At 41.5% G+C, this 22,396-nt stretch overlaps 1 protein-coding gene across 5 annotated transcripts in view; it reads left to right on the top strand.

The window, feature by feature from the left end:
* Positions 1-15,680, top strand: part of MAK (male germ cell associated kinase) — a 63,650-nt gene extending 47,970 nt beyond the window's left edge. For 3 of the 5 annotated variants that reach the window (XM_075826641.1, XM_075826640.1, XM_075826643.1), the window contains 5 exons: positions 3-131; positions 9,705-9,830; positions 11,295-11,387; positions 13,872-14,001; positions 14,870-15,680. In XM_075826641.1, the coding sequence (XP_075682756.1) occupies positions 3-131; positions 9,705-9,830; positions 11,295-11,387; positions 13,872-14,001; positions 14,870-14,912 (521 nt within the window). In that variant the 3' untranslated portion in view covers positions 14,913-15,680. Of the gene's footprint in view, positions 1-2; positions 132-9,704; positions 9,831-11,294; positions 11,388-13,871 lie in introns of all 5 variants that reach the window. The other 2 variants (XM_075826642.1, XM_075826644.1) reach the window with 2 other exon arrangements.
* Positions 15,681-22,396: the final 6,716 nt, after the last annotated feature.

Below are 22,396 nucleotides of genomic sequence, written 5' to 3' on the forward strand. Positions count from 1 at the left end.
AGGTATGAACCCGAAGAATATAGGACTCTTATCTGCTACTAAAGAAGCAAATCATTCTACCTGGGGAAGCACATTACCCACAAAACAACTTGCTCCAATAGGCGGAATAACATTTAATAGGAGCAATGCAGGTAAATATGTCTACTCATAAAATATGGTTTTATAACAGCACAAAATGGGGGTTATACTCATGTTCTGTAGTTATTTTGTAGCTTCTAAAATTCTGATGTAAACCAAATATTAAACAAATGGTCACTCAGGTCATATATTTGGTTGGATAGATCAGAGTTTGCGCCCCTCAAATCGAATACTTTTCTGTAGTATCTAAGCTTACATGGGCACACAGGGCACTTGTTCTTGGGATTGTTGGGGATCCCATTGGTCAGATCATTGGAAAAAAGTGTCTTACATTACCATTTACATTTTTAATAGTACAAATCTCTTTTCTCATTACTGTCATGGCTTTCACTCTTAATATACAGTGAAGGAAATAAGTATTTGATCCCTTGCTGACTTTGTAAGTTTGCCCACTGTCAAAGACATGAACAGTCTAGAATTTTTAGGCTAGGTTAATTTTACCAGTGAGAGATAGATTATATTTAAAAAAAAAAAAGAAAATCACATTGTCAAAATTATATATATTTATTTGCATCGTGCACAGAGAAATAAGTATTTGATCCCTTTGGCAAACAAGACTTAATACTTGGTGGCAAAACCCTTGTTGGCAAGCACAGCAGTCAGACATTTTTAGTAATTGATGATGAGGTTTGCACACATGTTAGATGGAATTTTGGCCCACTCTTCTTTGCAGATCATCTGTAAATCATTAAGATTTCGAGGCTGTCGCTTGGCAACTCGGATCTTCAGCTCCCTCCATAAGTTTTCGATGGGATTAAGGTCTGGAGACTGGCTAGGCCACTCCATGACCTTAATGTGCTTCTTTTTGAGCCACTCCTTTGTTGCCTTGGCTGTATGTTTCGGGTCATTGTCGTGCTGGAAGACCCAGCCACGAGCCATTTTTAATGTCCTGGTGGAGGGAAGGAGGTTGTCACTCAGAATTTGACGGTACATGGCTCCATCCATTCTCCCATTGATGCGGTGAAGTAGTCCTGTGCCCTTCGCAGAGAAACACCCCCAAAACATAATGTTTCCACCTCAATGCTTGACAGTGGGGACAGTGTTCTTTGGGTCATAGGCAGCATTTCTCTTCCTCCAAACACGGCGAGTTGAGTTAATGCCAAAGAGCTCAATTTTAGTCTCATCTGACCACAGCACCTTCTCCCAATCACTCTCAGAATCATCCAGATGTTCATTTGCAAACTTCAGACGGGCCTATACATGTGCCTTCTTGAGCAGGGGGGCCTTGCGGGCAATGCAGGATTTTAATCCATTACGGCGTAATGTGTTACCAATGGTTTTCTTGGTGACTGTGGTCCCAGCTGCCTTGAGATTATTAACAAGTTTCCCCCCGTGTAGTTTTCGGCTGAGCTCTCACCTTCCTCAGGATCAAGGATACCCCACGAGGTGAGATTTTGCATGGAGCCCCATATCGATGTCGATTGACAGTCATTTTGTATGTCTTCCATTTTCTTACTATTGCACCAACAGTTGTCTCCTTCTCACCCAGCGTCTTACTTATGGTTTTGTAGCCCATTCCAGCCTTGTGCAGGTCTATGATCTTGTCCCTGACATCCTTAGAAAGCTCTTTGGTCTTGCCCATGTTGTAGAGGTTAGAGTCAGACTGATTAATTGAGTCTGTGGACAGGAGTCTTTTATACAGGTGACCATTTAAGACAGCTGTTTTTAATGCAGGCACCAAGTTGATTTGGAGCGTGTAACTGGTCTGGAGGAGGCTGAACTCTTAATGGTTGGTAGGGGATCAAATACTTATTTCTCTGTGCACAATTCATATAAATATATATAATTTTGCCAATGTGATTTTCTGTTTTTTTTTTTGTTTTTTTTAAATATAATCTATCTCTCACTGGTAAAATTAACCTAGCCTAAAAATTCTAGACTGTTCATGTCTTTGACAGTGGGCAAACTTACAAAATCAGCAAGGGATCAAATACTTATTTCCTTCACTGTAGTTAAAAACATTGACTTTCGGCCATGTTTCGGTCAGGGTTTCTTGGTTTTTGATGGCAAGACTAGTGCTGCAGACTGCATTATTCTTGCTGTCAATGCCACCGGAAAATTACCTTACGGTTATTTGTTTTTGTGTCGCTGTATTACAAGAGCCATACAATTTTTATTTTTCAATTGATGGAGCTGTATGAGGGCTTGTTTTTTGCGAAACGAGTTGTAGCTATTGTTGGTACCATTTTGGGGTACATATGACTTTTGATAACTTTTTATTCAGATTTTTGGGAGGTGAGAATTTTGGGCTTAAGTTTTTCTTTTTTTGCGGCATTCACAGTACGAGATAAATAAGATGATCATTTTAACCCCTTAACGATATCCGACATACTATTACGTCGCTGTCGTTAAGTACTTAACGCAACACAACGTATGGGTACGTTGTGTTGCTCGTGCGGGATCAGAAGCTGGGCCCGCATCATCGCCAGCAGGTCTCAGGTGTATATTATAGCTGACACCCTGCTGCATGGCCAGGACCGGAGCTAGCCTCTGATTTGGCCGATTAACCCCTTAGATGCAGCACTCAAAAGCGAACGCTGCATCTATGGTGTTTCCTAGCAGAACGGAACCCCGCGATGCGACCGTGGTGTTTCCGATGGCTGTTCTGGCAGACTGGAGGCCTAACAATGGCCTCCTGTCTGTCAAGTACGGAGGCCTGATAGGTCCCGCCCGGAGGCAGGGGCCTAAAAGGCTTCAGGCTGCAAAAAAAGATGGCTCAGAAGCTGAGCCTGCGACATCAACCGCCGGTGTCGGCTATATGTTACAGCTGACACCGTGCTGTAACGGCATGGAACGGAGCTAGCTCCGATCCCTGCCATTAAACCCTTAGATGCCGCGATCGCGGCATCTTAGTGGTTTGTAGCGATCGGCATCGACACAATGTGATCATGAGGATGTCGGTCATTACTATGGCAACCGGAGGCCTAACAATGGTTTCCTGGTCTGCCATGTACGATAGCTTATTTGGGCCCCGTCCAGAGATGGGACCTAAAAGGCTTGCTGTCAGTGAATGACTGAAAACTCTAATGCATTGCACTACCTATTGTATTAGAGTAAAGATCAGAGATGCAGGCCTTTCAGTCCCCTAGTGGGACAAAAAAAAAAAGTTTAACAAAAGTGTAAAAAATAAAAGTTTCAAGTTAATCAAAACACACACTGCCTTTTTTCCAATAAGTAGTCTTTTATTATAGGAAAAAAATGAAACCGTTAAAAAAAAGTACACATATTTGGTCCGTAACGACCCAAACTATGTTATTTTTCCTGCACGGTGAACACCGCAAAAAATAAAAATCAATGCCAGAATCTCTCTTTTTTTTTATCACCACCCCTCACAAAACATGGAATAAAAAGTGATCAAAAAGTCGCATGTGCCTCAAAACAGTACCAATAAAAACTACAACCGGTCCCGCAAAAAACAAGCCCTTACACAGCTTTTTTGACTGAAAAATAAAAAAGTTATGGCTCTCAGAATATGGTGACAGAAAATAAATAAAAAATAAAAAAGTGATTTTATTGTGCAGACGCTAGAAAACGTAACAAAGATGTTATACATATGGTATCACCGTAATCGTACAGACCCGCATAATAAAGTAAAATGTCATTTATAGCCCACGGTTGACACTGTAAAAAAAAAAAAAAAGAATACAATCATTGTCAGAATTGATGGTTTTTTGTCACTTTGCTTGCCAAAAAATGGAATAAAAAGTGATCAAAAAATTGCATGTTCCCCAAAATGGTACCAATGAAAACTACAGATTGTCCCGCAACAAATAAGCCCTCATAAGCTCCGGTGGAGAAAAAATAAAAAGGTTCTGGCTCTCAGAATATATCGATTCAAAATGTGCAGTGTGTCCAAAAGCGGATAAGATTGGGCACCATTTATCAGTGGGACACTGGTGGCCATATCTAGGCCATATCTATGAATTATTATTTATTTACTGCAATATTATACCATCTTATTATGCCCTGTTGTATTCCGCACAGATTACATATGCCCCCACATTATAAACTGAAATACCAGTAAAATCCCAAACAGAACTACTACCAAGCAAAATCTGTGCTCCAACTGTCGCTCCCTCCCATCTGAGCCCTGCAGCGTGCACAAAAAGTTTACTTCCACATATATGGCATCGCCATACTCGGGAGGACCCGATAACATTTTAAGAGGTATTTTTCTTCGGTGGCACAAACTGGGCACAACATATTGTGCACTAAAATGGCATATTAGTGGAAAATTCCAATTTTCACTTTGTACCATTCGCTGCACAGCATTAATTTCTAATGAAAAAATAGCTGTGGGGTCCAAATGCTCACCACACCCCTTAAAATACCTCAAGGGGTGTAGTTTCCAAAATAGGTGTCACTACTTGGGGGTTTGTTTTGCTATTTGAAATTAGAGCCTTGCAATTGTGGGCCAATGCTGTGAAAATCACCAAAATAGATCTCAAATGCGCATGCTGCTCTACAATTTTGAGCCCTGTCATATGTCCAGGCAAACTATAAATGCCTTGAGGGGTGTAGTTTCTAAAATGGGGTCACTTCTTCGGGGCTTCCACTGTACTCTGGTACCTCAGGGTTTTGCAAATGCAACATGGTGCCCAAAAACCAAGCCAGCAAAATCTGCATGCCAAATAGCGCTCCTGCCTTTCTGAGCCCTGCCGGGAGTCCAAACAGCAGTTTATGACCACATGTGGGGTATTTTCGTAATCGGGAGAAATTGATTTTCTAACATTTGTAAAGCAACTTCTTCAAAGTAGGAAAATACCCCATATGTGGCCATAAACGGCTGTTTGGATACATGGCAGAATACAAGGGAAGGAGCGTCATTTTGCAGTTGGAGCGCAGATTTTTCAGGATTGATTCCTGGGCGTCATGTTGCATTTACAAAGCCCCTGAGGTACCAGTACAGTAAGAACCCCTGAAATGGGACTCCATTTGGTAAACTACACCCCTTGAGGAATCTAGGGGTGTAGTGAGCATTTTGACCACACAGGTTTTTGATGAATTTATTAGAATTGGGATATGAAAACAAAATAAAAAGTAACATTTTTTTTGCGAAAAGATGTAGTTCTAGCCCAAAACGTTGCATTTTCACAAAGACTATAGGAGAAAAGCACCTCAACGTTCGTAAAGCATTCTCTCCATTTTAAGGCAATACCCCACACGTGGCCATAAACTGCTATTTGGTCACACAGCAAAGCTCTAAAGGGAAGGAGCGCCATTTAGTATTTGGAGTGGAAATTTTACAAGATTCGTTTTTTGACACCATGTTGCATTGAGCTATAGTACCAGTACAGTGGAACCCCCGAAAAATTACCCCATTTTGGAAACTAGATCCCTCAAGGAATTTATCTAGGGGTGAAGTGAGCATTTTGACCCCACAAGTGTTTTGCAAAAATGAGTACACAATAGATGTTGCAGATTGAAAATTGCCATTTTCCACAGATATGCCATTTCAGTGCCCAATGTGTTGTGCCCGGTTTGTACCATCGTAGACACACACCCCATAAATTGTTAAGCAGGTTCTCCAGAATACAGTAATACCCCATATGTGGTCATAAATTGCCGTTTGGGCACACTTCCAGGCTCCGTTGGACCACCATTTGGCTTTTGAAGAGCAGATTTTGATTGGTGTTTTACTGGTATTTCAGCTTATAATGTGGGGGTATATGTAAACTGGGCAGAGTACATCAGGGTATATGTAAGCTGTGCGGAGTACATCAGGGTATATGTAAGCTGTGCGGAGTACATCAGGATATATGTAAGCTGTGAGGAGTACATCGGGGTATATGTAAGCTGGGCGGAGTGCATCAGGGCATAAAAGGATGATGTAATAATGGGGTGAATGAATAATCCATGGATTGGTGTGGTACACTTTGAACCAATCCTTTATGCACAGGCCGGGTTTATTGGGTATTATACAAAATATCTGCGCTCCGGCATTGCCTAATCTTTGACTTCTTCACTAGCCCTATAAGCCGCACAAGGCCCTAAAGTTTCCTCCTCTCCACTGCATCCACCTGTGCGGTACAGCAAATGACGATGTGGGGTATTTAGTGAAATTCTACTGGATCCAAAAAAATTAGTCTGGTCCGTCATTTTGCATCATTGCATTTTGAGAGTCATAACGTGTTATTTTTCCGTTGACGGAGCTGTGTGAGGGCTTGTTTTTTGTGGAACGAGCTGTCATTTTTATTGGTTCCATTCTGGGGTACATGCAATTTATTTTTATTTTTTATCACTATTCAATTTTTTGGGAGATGAGGAAACCAAAAAACAGCAATTCTAGCACGGTTTTGTTTTTATATTTTTTACAGTGTTCATCGTGCAGTATAAACAACACGTTCACTTTATTCTGCGGGTCGATACGATTACAGCGACACCAAATTTATATCTTTTTTTTACTTTTCACTACGTTCCCACAATAAAAATATTATTTTCTAAAAAAAATAATGTTTTAGTGTCGCCATTTTCTGACAGCCATAACGTTTTTATTTTTTAGGTGATATCGCTGCGGGAGGGCTTGCTTTATGCGTGACGAACTGTAGTTTCTATTGGTACCATTTTGCGTTACTTGCAACTTCTTGATCACTTTTTATTAAAAAATTTGAGACAAAATGACCAAAAAATAAAATGCTGTCATTGTTCTTTATTATTTTTTTTTACGGTGTTCACCGTGCGGTAAAAATAATGTGCTATTTTTTCTATAGATCAGGCCGTTCTGAACGCGGCGATACCTATTATGTATATTTTTTTTTTCATGTTTTCATTTTTTTTCTAATTATAAAGGAGTTGATCAGGGAAACAGGGCAAGTGTTGTTTTTATTAGTTAAAACTTTAATTTATTTATTTTTCTTTCACATTTTTTTTTCACTTTTTTTATTACACTTACCTGGGGACTTGAAGATCTGGTCTTCTGATCCCCGGTACAATACACTGCTCTACTTATGTAGTGCAGTGTATTGTTAGGCTGGATTCACACGAGCATGTTCGGTCCGTACAGGACGGAACGTATTTCGGCCGCAATCCCGGACCGAACACAGTGCAGGGAGCCGGTCTCCTAGAATCATAGTTATGTACGACGCTAGGAGTCCCTGCCTCGCTGCGGGACAACTGTCCCGTGCTGTAATCATGTTTTCAGTACGGGACAGTAGTTGTAAGGAGAGGCAGGGACTCCTAGCGTCGTACATAACTATGATTCTAGGAGACCGTCTCCCTGCTGTGTGTTAGGTCCGGAAGGAACATGCTCGTGTGAATCCAGCCTAACTGTCATTCTTCATCTGACAGTTAGCGTATTAGGTCCTGCCTCGGGCTTCCTGGTTGCCATAGCAACCACTTCAATTCGGCGGACGCCATTGACAGCCGCATTGAAGGGGTTAAACTGTGGCAATCGGCAATAAATGCCATCACCGCCGTTGCAGTGGGATGTCAGCTGAAGATGAAGCGCGCTCCTGTGCCCGCTTCATCTACAGGGCGTTACTGTACGCCCTTGTGCGGGAATGCACTATGAATCAGGACGTACAGTCATGCCCAATAGCGGAAAGGGGTTAAAGTACAATGTGTCAAGAGAAAACAATCTCAGAATTGCTTGAAAAAATAAAAGCATTTCAAAGTTATTATCACATAAAGTGACACATGTCAGATTTGAAAAAAATGGCCAGGTCCATTAGGCGAAAACAGGCAGTGTCCTTAAGGGTATGTTCACACACAAACTCAAACGTCTCAAAATACGGAGCTGTTTTCAAGGGAAACCACCTCCTGATTTTCAGAAGTTTTTTAAGCCACTCGCGATTTTCGCTGAATTTTTTAAGGCCGTTTTTGGAGCTTTTTTCGATAGTCAATGAAAAATGCCTCCAAAAACGTCCCAAGAAGTGACCTGCACTTCTTTTTCGCGGCCATTTTCTTTGCGCGTAAAAAACGCGAAAAACGCTCTGTCGGAACAGAACGCCGTTTTCCCATTAAAATCAATAGGCAGATGTTTGGAGGCGCTCTGCTTCCGATTTTTCGCCCGTTTACGGCCCGAAAAACAGCCGAAAATAGGTCGTGTGAACATACCCTAAGGAGTTAAAGTTCCGATTGTTACGGATGCGGCGATCCCAATTATGTGAATTATGTTTTTTTTCTTCCAGGGGAAAAAGGTGTTGTTTTTTTGGGGAAGTTTTTGACTTTTACAGAACACTTTTACATTTTTTATTTTATTTTACAGTACACCTTACATAGTTACATAGTTACATAGTTAGTACGGCTGAAAAAAGACACATGTCCATCAAGTTCAACCAAGGGAAGGGAAAAGGGAAGGAAAAATTTCTACACATAGGAGCTAATATTTTTTTGTTCTAGGAAATTATCTAACCCTTTTTTAAAGCCATCTACTGTCCCTGCTGTGACCAGCTCCTGCGGTAGGCTATTCCATAGATTCACAGTTCTCACTGTAAAGAAGCCTTGTCGCCTCTGCAGGTTGAACCTTTTTTTTTCCAGACGGAGGGAGTGCCCTCTTGTTTTTTGAGGAGGTTTTACAAGGAACAGGATTGCACCATATTTTTTGTATGTGCCATTAATATATTTATATAAGTTAATCATGTCCCCCCTTAGTCGTCTTTTTTCAAGGCTAAATAGGTTTAATTCTTTCAATCTTTCCTCATAACTTAAATTCTCCATGCCCCTAATTAGCTTCGTTGCTCTTCTTTGTATTTTTTCCAACTCCAGGGCATCCTTTCTATGAACTGGAGCCCAGAACTGAACTGCATATTCTAGATGAGGCCTCACTAATGCTTTGTAAAGTGGTAATATTACATCCCTGTCCCGTGAGTCCATGCCTCTTTTAATACACGACAATATCCTGCTGGCCTTTGAAGCAGCTGATTGACACTGCATGCTGTTATTGAGTTTATGATTTACAAGTACACCCAGATCCTTCTCAACAAGTGAATCCGCCAGTGTAGCTCCCCCTAGGACATATGATGCATATGTTGAAAAATTATTATTTTTTGTCCCAGTAGGGGACTTAACCCTGTGATCATCTGATTGCTTCTATAATACATTGCAATACGTCTGTATTGCAATGTGCTATTCCTGTTCGTTTCACACAGACAGGCGGTCTATTCGGCTTCTGTGCATGGCTGACCTGGAGGCCATTGTTATTCCCCTGGCTGCCATGTCATCCCATCGGCACCCTGCAATCAAGCCGCTAGGTCACCAATAGGATTACAGAGGGAGCCCTCTCTGTAAACCACTCAGGTGCTGCGGTCACTATTGACTGGGGTTATAACGTGTTAAAGTGCCGGGATCGGCTGTTAGTGAAGGAGCTCAGCAGTCATTAAACGCCTGAACATCCACTCCTGCCGACATGGGACATTAATGCCGGGCTTATTCTGCAGCGCCGTAAAAAGGTGTATAGGGCTCCTTAGTGACCGCAGTAAAAATAGTGTATTAGCGGTCACTAAGTATTCTAAGCAGATTTACCACCAACAGGATACCCAGACTATCAAACATCTAACCGAAAGGCAGATGTAGAACTAACCACTGTAAGATAAAGTCAGTATTATATTGCCATCTGCTTTCTGCAGGAACTTTCGGAGGACTTGTCGGCCCTGCATACAATACAACCGGAGGATACATTCCTTCATTCCATAAGAAGGAAGTTGGATCAGCAGGACAGAGAATACAACTTGCACCAATTGGACCTGCAACAAGTAAGACATTTGTCTGCAAGAATACTGATTTATATTTAGAATATTATTTATAATACTTTTATTATATTTACAGGTTCTGGGTTATCATTTTTGCTTGAAGGTATCTAGAACCCATCCTTGAAATCTTGAACTATTCTCAATGTTCTTTCGTATATGATATCATTCCCCTTGTCAATAGGGTGTTTCCCTACACAGTCTGACAATGTAAGCACTGATTGGATAGTGTGCAGTAACACGTACCATTGACGAGGTTAATTATAAGGCCCTAATCAGACTGTCCTGACGTGTACCTCCGACATATTCCACTGTAATGGCATACATTGCCCGTAGGCGTCCATTGTAAAAAAAAAATAATTTTTTTTTATTCAATACTACTTTATAGAATTGCGTAGTTGATTACGTTATTTTATACAGCAGAAAAAGAGATATACAGACGTATACCAGCCTGACCGCAAAAAAGATGCTCTTTTGGCCTATATCTAATGTATATGCCAGGTGCTTGTAAGATAATGTGTATATATTGAATACCCATAACTGAATGTGAGGACATATCACACCTCCACTGAGGGAAGAATAACACCAAATACAAGTTGTATCTGCAAAAATGTATGAATCCTTTATTACAATAAATCATAAAAACATGTTGGCCATCAGGACCTAAAATGGAACAGACAATTAAAATACACTGACTTAGAGAACAGAAGGGCTATTCAAAAGATAACACATACACAAAAGTGCTGTGTATATATAGCAGCAATACGGGTCACTTAGTCAAACAAGCTGTATGTGTATAATATGAGGAAATCTGCAAAGCACACATAAGGTTCAGACACCCATGTCGTCGCACAACAACATGAAATTGACCCACCAATATATAGACAGGGATGGCAGCAAACAAAGTACAATGTGTATAAAGCTAAATAGAAACCAGGAAGTCACCATAAATCAAAGTACGGTCCCAGAAACTATACCAACCCATGTGTAGTATGAATAGCCTAAAATGAACTCCACACCAGGAGCCCCGACGCACGTTTCGCGGTAGCTTTTTCAAGGGGTACTGTATATATGAACACCATTTGCAAGAGGCCAAAGCCCTGTTAGATTAACCTAAAAGGGGCAGTTCACTTTTAACAGCCAAGGTGAATTAGACCAGGCACCTGGAGTATTACATTTACACATAGCAAAAAAGCTGTGCCAGCAGGTACTAACCCCCATTCTACCCTAAACCACCAGGAAATAAAATATATAAACCCCTCATAAATCCTGGACCACCAGGAAATAAAATGCAAACCCCTCTTCTACTAGAATGGGTTATGGTTGTGTACACTGATCTCTTTTAAGGCAGAAATTGTAATACGAGGGAACACGGAGATAAATTGCTTCTTACACATAATATACTGTACTTGTTCTGTAACCTACTCTTTCCTGTTACTTCTTTTCTGCTTTTTTCTCTATTCTTATTAGCTTTACCACTCAACAGTGATGCTGTGAACAGTAAACCAAAAATTATCAAACCAAAACCCAACTGCCAAAAGGCAGTAATAGAGAATATCCCAGGTAATCTCTCTCCTGATAGAAGCGTACTGGGTCTGCGTCTGTCCTATAACAGCCCTTCCTAATATTCCCTCTCCTTCCGTTCTTGTCACTGTTGTACATCATGAAATAGGCTTGTATGTGTAGGCTTCTACTTTTCAGCCTTCGATTGTAGAGCCAATGTGTACTTTCAGTGCTCCCATGCATTATGTTCTTTGTATATTTTTATGTTTTTGGGTCAACTTTTATATACAGTGAAACCTCTCTAAAAGACCACCTCTCTGAGAAGACCACCCCTGATCTACATTAGACCAGATTTTTCTATGACCGTCTTTGAATTTTTTTATATTCTAAGCATATTGTCCCTCTTTTTTGAGAAGATCATTTTAACTGCAGCGACGGGTGGGCGTCTCCATGCGGGTTACCTGTATTTATAGCAGTGGTCTGCAATGTGCCCAGCTTGGGCTTTCACAACAGCTGATGTTAAGATAGAAGACATATAAAGTATAATAGTATTTACAGTATCTTGCACTGGCTCACACTTTGGCCTTGTTTAGAAAATGAAAATGTGATTAGCAGAGACTATATGTTCTGAGCTCTGCTACATCTACAACTTTTACGGACATAGTTTAATGCCAACCTCCAGTGCATATGCATCTCAGTGTGGAAATTCCAGTTTCTCATCTAGAATAAAAAAAATTAAAAAAGTGTTCTATACTATAATGTTGCTGCATTCACTTGCAGGATGGACTCTCCATTGATTTCAATATGGGGCAGAGTAGGATGAATTGAACTGCTACAGCACTTTACATAGTCTTTACAGATTTCAGCTTTAGGGGTTGATTGAGAGAGACATGGCTAAAATAGCTTAAATATCCTACCCAGGGAATTACAAGCTGTCTGTATGTCTGTAGACAGAGCTTGCCAGCTAATAGAGTCCTGTGATTACAGCAGCCTCAGCACTCATTTAAGTATTGTGTAAGAGTGTACTAACAGGCAGAAGTGGTAGGGACACAGAACGACTTGTATGCTCTGTGCTTGACCAACTGGCAGAGATATAGCCTCTTGGGAGCTTGTATAACTGACATGAAGTGGCTTTTTCTTATGTAAAAAACTAAAGGCAGGAGAGTCCGGAGCACAAATGGCCAAGCTTACTGACGTACAGTACATCTTAGGGCTGATTCAGACGAACGTGGCGTTTTTGCGCACGCAAAACACGCAGCGTTTTGCCTGCGCAAAAGCCACTTGACAGCTCCGTGTGGCAGCAGCATATGATGCGCGGCTGCGTGCTTTTCGCGCAGCCGCCATCATTATGACACGCCATTTGGATGTTTGTAAACAGAAAAGCACGTTTCTGTTTACATTCATCCTTTTGACAGCTGTTGTGCGAAACAGGCAGTTCGCACGGAAGTGCTTCCGTGCGGCATGCGTGGTTTTCACGCACCCATTGACTTCAATGGGTGTGTGATGCGCAAAACACGCCGAGATATTGAACATGTCGCGCTTTTTACGCAGCGGACAAACGCGCAAAAAGCACGGACTGTCTGTACTGCCCCATAGACTTCTATTGGTCCATGCGAGCCGCGTGAAAACCACGCGGCCTGCACGGACGCAATTCACGTTCATGTGAATCCGCCCTAAGGCTCCATTTCACATTGTTTTAGCCTACATTTAACATTCTGTATACGCCGTGAAAAGCTCCAGACGTATAAGTTAAACGTAGGCTGTAATGGATGACACCGTTAGGCATTCGTCAACCGTAGACTTATGGGATACATTTAATATATACGTCTTAGACTCATGACCTTTACATGACGTATGCAATAAACATGCTATTATAACCTATGGGTGACGGATTCTACTGTCAAGCACCCGTCATAAGTAGCCGTCACCCATAGGCTATTGTGGCATCCACTTAACGATTACGTCATGAATAGCTCATACAGTGGAATAAAAAACAGACAGCGCGGTATTCTTTTTTGCGGGATCCCGTAATATCGAATAGTGTAGTTCTTTCCTGGGGTACACACTAAACCTATGTTACAAACGTGACGTGAACAGGGGCTAAGGCTCTATTCACATTACACTATGGGTATACGTCAGAGGTATACGTAGGGGGTAGACTTTTACCTCTGAGGTATGCCAATGTATAGTCATTAATTGGCATACGTCAGCCATTGGCCACATTTAAAAAATAAAGAATACCAACACGGTATACTGCTACGCTTTACTGTACAGTAAAAATAAATATGTTGACTCCTACCACACCGATGGAAGCCAAAACAACATTGTTGGCCCTTGTCAGGTGAATGGAGGCCTATTGCTACATTCAGCCTATGCGCCAGGAGTTTTTCCAGGGAATACGCCAAACATGTTCACATAACGAAATGTGGACACAGCCCTATGCTCTCACTGTGTGTTCTAAACTTTTCCTATTGTCACACTAACATTGTACTGAAAATGAAATTCTGTAACGGTCATGTGCTTTTTATCCTCTTTCTATTTTAGATTACGACACATGGAAAACAAAAGCTGCGCGTTCTCAGTTTGCTGCTCCTACTTACAAACCAGCAGCGAAAAATCTGTCTGTGTTAAACCGCCAACAACCAATTCATGGAAGAACAGACTGGGTTGCCAAGTACGGTGGTCATCGTTAGAAGTAGCCTCAATGAACATTTTCATATTCCACATAGGAGACTTTTTTTTTTGTGTATAGGATTCCATAATTGTATAAATATACCTGCCAAAAACTTCACAGAAGTAGTGCATTATTAGTGCACGGCTAGGTCATGGGAGTTCTGGGGAAAATACTCAACATATGACCATACAAATTGTTCAAACAAATAATGAATATGTTTTAGGGTAAGACCCCATGCAAACAACCGTGTTCTTTATCCATAATTAAGGATCCGTAATTACAGATAATCTACAAAACCATTTTTTTTATAGGCCACTGACACGTATATTTACGGATGTGTGTCCAGGCCGTAGAAATGATCTGCAAACTATAGACCATGTCCTATTCCTGTCCGCAACTGCGGCACCGACGTCCATAGAAGACTGTGGGTTCGTGCAAAATTGCGAATGGCTACGGATGTTCATCCGTAGCTGTCCGTAATTGCGTAAGCGTTGCTATGCGACGGCAGGGGATTTCTCGAGAAAATGGCATCTGAGCGATCATGTGACCTTTTCAAGGGGTTAGGACAAGTTGGTGACCTCATTTCTAGCCTCCTTTTTTGGGGGTCTGTAAATACGGATGCACTACGGACCGTATTTGCGGACAGCATGGCAGATATGCGGATGACTACAGATCCGTAGTTGTGGACAGTAAAAAACACTACTGTCGTGTGCATGAGGTCTAAAAGAGTGTTTACGCGTATGCATTTTAATGGTCAAAAATGCTTTTCTTAAACATTAGACTGTATATGTATCCAGTGGTCTTGAGATTTGTTCTCTGCACAAAGTACCTTAACAGGTTAATTCTATAAAGTTTTTTTAAATTGCAGGAAAATATTTTCCAGCCATTTTTACAAAAAAAGTGATGCATAATTCTGAGGCTAAAATGCAGGGAAAAAGCCCCTTGTGAACATACCCTAAACTACTTCAGTACTCTGCTGGTAAACAAACAGGCTGATTCTGTTGTGGATATGGAAAGAATGTACAAAAAAGATTTGTGAGGTATTTTTGTTGTTTTATAATGCTAACATATTCCACAGTGCGGGACATCTACAGTCAAACCAGTGGCGCTTCGTGCTGCACTCCTATACACAGACCCGCACCGATCATACACGGCGGATAGATCATAATTTGTCAGAACGTGGAAAACCCCTCTAAATTGGGCACGCTGCAAGCCAAAAAACGAGAATTTGCATAATGATGTCCAGTAAGGTCACCTTCATGTATGGCTAGTTTATCCGCAGCAGGATTGCCCTGTGTGTCTCCATCTTTATTAGTCTTGAAGTCTAAGGCTGGGTTCACACGACCTATTTTCAGGCGTATTATGCCTCGTTTTACGTCTGAAAATAAGGCTACAATACGTCAGCAAACATCTGCCCATTAATTTGAATGGGTTTGCCGAGTACTGTGCAGACGACCTGTCCTTTACGCGTCGTCGTTTGACAGCTGTCAAACGACAACGTGTAAAAATACAGCCTCGTCAAAAGAAGTGCAGGACACTTAGGGTATGTTCACACGTAGTCAACCAAAACGTCTGAAAATCCAGAGCTGTTTTCAAGGGAAAACAGACCCTGCTTTTCAGACGTTTTTTTTACCAACTCGCATTTTTCGCGCCGTTTTCGCGGCGTTTTTTACGTCCGTTTTTGGAGCTGTTTTCATTGGAGTCTATGAGAAAACAGCTCCAAAAACGTCCAAAGAAGTGTCCTGCACTTCTTTTGACGAGGCTGTATTTTTACGTGTCGTCGTTTGACAGCTGTCAAACGACGACGCGTAAATAACAGGTCGTCTGCACAGTACGTCGGCAAACCCATTCAAATGAATGGGCAGATGTTTGCCGACGTATTGGAGCCGTATTTTCAGACGTAAAACGAGGCATAATACGCCTCGTATATGTCTGAAATTTGGCCGTGTGAACATACCCTTATATACATTATATGCAGGACACTTATATACATTATATGCAGGGCACTTCTTTCAGATGTAATTTGAGCCGTACTTAATTGAACTCAATGAAGCACAGCTCAAAATTTACGGCTGTCAGAGAAGCCTCGCAAAATGCGAGGAGGAGCAATTACGTCTGAAACGAGGCAGCTGTTTTCTCCTGAAAACAGTCTGTCATTTCAGACGTAAAAGCCTGCTATCGTGTGCACATACCCTAAGGCCAAATACACACGATGCGTATTGCGTGCGTATTTTCCTGTGGCAAATCCGCAGCATAATATAGTTTCAGCAGTGTTATTGACATTTCAAGTAATCTCATCTACACATTGCTGAATTTTTCTGCACGTAAATTGACCTGTGTTGCGTATTTTAAAATCTGCAGCATGTCAAAAACCATACCTAAAAACACATTACAAAAACGCACTAGGTGCAGATTTTACCTGCGGTTTTGATGCCGATTTTCGTGCATGTAGCCTAAAAGTTATCACTCTAAGGGATGAAACATCATCCCACAAGTCCTGTCTGCAGGACGTCAGAGGGCAAGTATGGGCGTCTTGGTTTTTATTCGCTTCTGTTTTCCGCAGCAGACATTCCGGCTGAAAACCTTTTTTTCCCCGGTGGAATACCCGGTGGCCGCCAGGGCGGATACACTGTGTACCTTATGCAGTGTATCCACCCTGTGTGAACTTACCCTAAAGAGCAAGCTCAGCTGGAATCCTGTAAAGAAAGACTGATCAAGAAGGCCGTAGGATAGGTGCAATGATTTTCCTCCTCTGTTCTTGCAGACGGGGTTGTGCCATAAGACTGGAGCTTCTGTTTTACAAAAATTTGCGCTTATAACGGTTACTGAATATTTTTTGTGTATACTAATGTATCAACACCTATGTGTATATGTACTGTGAATAAGCACACTTCTGCCTGCCATTCCAGACTTATTACTTTACATTAATATATCCGATCTACAACCTCACAAAACATTTTTTATAACTGTCATGGGCTGTTTACCATCAGTCACTTTAGGGTATGTTCACACAGCCAAATTTCAGACGTATACGAGGCGTATTTTGCCTCGTTTTACGTCTGGAAATACGTCTCAAATACGTCGTCAAACATCTGCCCATTACTTTCTATGGGTAGAACGCTGTATTGTCCACACGACGCGTAATTTTACGCGTCGTACGGCAATTACTACGCGTAAAATTACGCCTCGTAAAAAGAAGTGCAGGACACTTCTTTGGACGTTTTTGGAGCTGTTTTCTCATGGACTCCAATGAAAACAGCTCCAAAAACGGACGTAAAAAACGCCGCGAAAACGGCGTGAAAACGCTGCGAAAAATGCGAGTTGGTAAAAAAACGTCTGAAAAGCAGGGTCTGTTTTCCCTTGAAAACAGCTCTGGATTTTCAGACGTTTTTGTTGACTGCGTGTGAACATACCCTAACTCAGAGAACTGGGCCCAATTGGGGAATTGTTATCCTATAGTGCACCCTACTGGTCACTCTTGTAAAATGCAAATCATACAACAGAGCCAACAAAAAATTATTTATCTTAAAGAGGCTCTGTCACCACATTATAAGTGGCCTATCTTGTACATAATATGATCGGCGCTGTAATGTAGATTACAGCAGTGTTTTTTATTTAGAAAAACGATAATTTTTGACGGAGTTATGACCTATTTTAGCTTTATGCTAATGAATTTCTTAATGAACAACTGGGCGTGTTTTACTTTTTGGCCAACTGGGCGTCGTGGAGAGAAGTGTATGACGTTGACCAATCAGCTATATCGCTATGTGCAGCCACATAAACACACTATAACGTTACTGCAGTGTCCTTACAATGAATATACATTACCTCCAGCTAGGACGTGATGTGTATTCAGAATCCTGACACTTCACTAATACAATCCTGACACTACAGCACAGCACAGCGAGATCTCGCTTTAAATGACAGCTTACAGCGTAATCTCGCGAGACTACGCCTGCTATGCTGTAAATCACAGAGCAGTGGTAAGTATTCGGAATACACATCCCGTCCTGGCTGGAGGTAATGCATATTCATTGTCAGGACACTGCAGTAACGTTATAGTGTGTGTATGAGGCTGCACATAGCGATATAGCTATATCGCTATGTGCTGTGTAAATGAATGGGGAGAAGTGTATGACACTGATTGGTCAGCGTCATACACTTCTCTCCACAACGCCCACTTAGCCAAAAAGTAAAACACGCCCAGTTGTCCATTGAGAAACTCATTAGCATAAAGCTAATATAGGTCATAACTCCGTCAAAAATTATCGTTTTTCTAAATAAAAACCACTGCTGTAATCTACATTACAGCGCCGATCATATAATGTACAATATAGGGCACTTATAATACCCTATTAGCACATTCTAAGTTAAAGGGGTTTTCCAGGACTTAAAAGTCTATAAATTTTGACAAAAAATGGCAAAATAACAAGCAACAATGTACACACCTTAGCAATTCTTCTATGGTTCCCAACCCCACGTGACCACTGCATTTAATCACTGTGGACATATCAGCCATGCGCTCCCCAGATTACAGCTGATTGCTTTAGGGTCCTGCAGAGGGACATTCACGATCAGCATATTTTCAAGGATCCCTCTAACAAAATGAGATTGTAGAACCTGGAAATCACAACAGTTGCATCTTCTGATTTGCTCAAGTTAGTTGTGTAGTCCAAGCTTAAGGCTGGGTTCCCACGTAGCGTAAACACTAAGTGTGGTACTTTTTTCTTTAACCCAGCGCTGCATTCCGCAGCGGTAATTCCGTTTGAAAAACCGCACTACAATGTGGTGCGGTTTTTCGGACAGAAGGTACTCCGAGTTTCAGGTCTAATACGCTGCGCAGTTTCGCAGCGTATCCGACACGTGGGAATCGGGCCTAAAGGCCACTGACCAAAAGCAAAACATAGCAACATTGCCAACAACCTAATTCCAATTCTATTTAATTTAACCCTTGCTAATCAGGTTACTCTAATGGGTGCCATGAGTAAATAAATTTTGTACCTGTACTTAGTTTTGCTGAATTGTATTCCTTTTAATGCAAGAACGTTACATTACATTGCAGAACAGCATTTAAGCTTCAAGTAATTTTTAGAATTAATCTATTCAACAAGTGACATCAATTTCTAAATGTGAAAATCCTAATGCAACAATTCGTGTAAACCATCAATTTCCAAGAAAATATCTAAAACACAAATGTACAATTGGTCCATGTCTGTTACTCTAGTTAGACTTTAATCCCACCTTAGACATTTATGGCATATCCACGGGCTATACCATAAATGTCTGATAGACTTCTCTCCAGAACAAGGGTCATCCAACCCATCTTGGTGGAGAACGAGATGCACGCTTAGGCTGGGTTCACATCGGTGTTGTGCAATTCCGTTGTTCTGCTCTGTCAGAGAAGCAGAACAAAAGAATAATGAAACCAACGGTTCCGTTGCACAACGGACACTGCTGGTAACCATTAACTTTAATGGGTTCTGTTGGCTTTCCGTCGGGGCGTGTTCGTGATTTTACCAGACACAATAGCGAACATGCTGTGCTACTGTCTCTGGTAAACCCTGCCGGATCTGCGACGGAGGCCCCTAACGGATCTGAACAGAGCCTTACTCGGCTATTTCTGTAAGTATCATAAAAGTGAATGGAGAGAACAGCGCACGAGTGGCCACCTCTCCATTCTTTCTGATGGAGAAGATCTACATCTATCAGACATTTATGGCATATCCCATGGATTAATATCTAAGCGGACAGTCTCAGTTTCCTCTGTCTTTATATAAAATCCAGAGGGAAACTAATATCCTTTTGGTTTTATTGGAATCAGTTGTGCACCCTTTTTCACCACAAAAGTGACCATGTCTATGTGTTTTTCACCACAGACCGTGCCACAGCAAGAGCTGGAGGTGTGTGTGTGTGTGTGTGTGTGTGTGTGTGTGTGTGTGTGTGTGTGTGTGTGTGTGTGTGTGTGTGTGTGTGTGTATGCACGCTCTCAGTTTTCGGCAGACAAGTACAAGACTGATCTCTCGCGAGCTGAAGAGTGAGTTTGACCGTGCGCGCGCACACACACAGCTCTGAGCTGCGCGCACACACGCTCTCCTCTCTCCAGCTCGTGCTGTGGCACTGTCAGTAGCTGATTGGACAGTGTCACAGCGATGTTACACGCCCCCTTGCCATTACACGCCCCAGTGACAGTTCAGGGGATTTAAATATCTGGGGCCAAATACAACGGCACCGATATCTAAATAACGGAGGAGGGTAGGGAAAAAATATAAAGTGCCCCAGGGTTTCTGCAGACCTGCCTATTACATACATGCTGCACTCCGCTGCACGTGCATGGGCATGTGAAAGGTTCTTTTTAAGCTATCCGACCAGTCTTACAGAAATGTTACTGTCAGGCGTGCCGTATGGCCATTGCATTTAATGTCCATGCAGATGGAAATCACAGGCACAATATGTCGATTTTTTTTTATTTTTTTTTTGTATGCATCAGGCGTTTTTTTTTTTCCATTTGTTTTTTTAAAGGCACAGAGAACTGATTCCTGTCTGTTATATGTGAATGCATACCTAAAATATAAGCGTATCAAACTATTAACTTTGAAACAATATGAAAAATTGGAACATAACTAACATTGAGAGCATGGTATCAGTCAACCTCAATAGAATATTCTTTGCTTTCTTCTGGTTTAGGTCTCCAATGGCCGTATTTAAGGTCCAAGTTCTCTCTGGTATTTTTTCTCTTTGCTAGGAACAGATCCCAGCAGGAAGCCACAAAGCCTTTCCCAGAGGAACTGCTTTTCCTAGTTCTCATGCTGGATTGAGATCCTATTTTGACCAGAAAATAAGGACAGAATGAGACCTTGCGTATAGCCATGTAAACAGACAATTTTAACATGTGTTTACTGTAGTGTACAGTATTTATACGTAGGAATAGCTTCTATTTTATTTACTATATTATAAATACAGTTTAAAGTAGGATGGTTTTTTTTATTATTATTTAAAACCGAATTGTACTGCAAACTGCATAATAAAGAATTTGTAATGATTTCCTTTGTACTATGAAGAATGTGTTTAGCCATAGTTTATTTCTACAGATTAAACCGTTCATTGAATGCATGAGCTGTATACGTTTCAAAATATTGGACTATACACTCATCAGCCATAACATTAAACTCTTTCTGACATCCGATTTAACTGTACATCATGATCGACTAGGGGTTACCGCAAATTGCTGTATCTGTAAGGCACGCTGACTGCACAGGCTCAGAAACTGCCGCACGACCAGCTGTATTTTACAGCTGACATCCTGCTGACCATGACATCTTAGTGGTTGACAGACCGAGGGGGCTCCCTCTGTAACCCATCAGGCCCCCCACAAAGTGATCGCGGGGTGCCTGATGGTTGCTATGGCAACCAGGAAGTCTAACAATGGCGTCTTGATCTGCCATGCACGGAAACCTGAAACCGGGCCGAATATGCTGCCTGTCAGTGTAAAACTGACAAGTATAACACTGCACTACGTAAGTTGTGCTATATATTATCCAAGTGATCAAACGGTTGGACCCTTAACCCCTTCAGGACACAGCCTGTTTTTAGCCTTAAAGAGGCTCTGTCACCAGATTACAAGTGCCCTATCTCCTACATAATCTGATCACGCTGTAATGTAGAGAACGGTGGTTTTTATTTAGAAAAACTATCAATTTTTGAGCAAGTTATGAACAATTTTAGATTTGTGCTAATTAGTTTCTTAATGCCCAACTGGGCGTGTTTTTACTTTTGACCAAGTGGGCGTTGTAAAGAGGAGTGTATAACGCTGACCAATCTCGTGAGATCGCGCTGTGCTGTCACATACGCCCACATTAACTTTACTGAAGTGCCTAGAGTGAATAGACATTGCCTCCAGGCAATAAAAGCAAAGTAGGGGTGAAATTTACAAAAAATATCCCACATGTGGCCCTAGTGTGCTTATGGACTGAAACACAGGCCCCAGAAGCAAAAGAGCACCTAGAGGATTTTGGGGCCACCATGTCAGGTTTGAAGAGGTCTTGTGTGGTCAAAACAGTGGAAACACCCAAAAAAGACACCATTTGGCCAACTACACCCCTCAAGGAATTTATCAAGGGGTATAGTGAGCATTTTGACCCCACAGGTTTTTTTGCTGAACTCAGTGGAATGAGGCAGTGAAAATGAAAATTTTATTATTTTTTCCAATAAAACGTAGACATTTTTAATTTTTACAAGGCATAAAAGGACAAAAAAAACACGCCAATATTTGAAAAGCAATTTCTGCCGATTACAGCAATACTCCATATGTGGTAATAAACTACTGCATGGACACAGGGCAGAGCTCAGAAGGGAAGGAGCACCGTTTAGCGCTCAAGTTTTGCTGCAATGGTTTTGG

This window comes from Rhinoderma darwinii, chromosome 5 (assembly GCF_050947455.1).
Source record: "Rhinoderma darwinii isolate aRhiDar2 chromosome 5, aRhiDar2.hap1, whole genome shotgun sequence".
In the NCBI taxonomy this organism is placed as follows: Eukaryota; Metazoa; Chordata; class Amphibia; order Anura; family Rhinodermatidae; genus Rhinoderma; species Rhinoderma darwinii.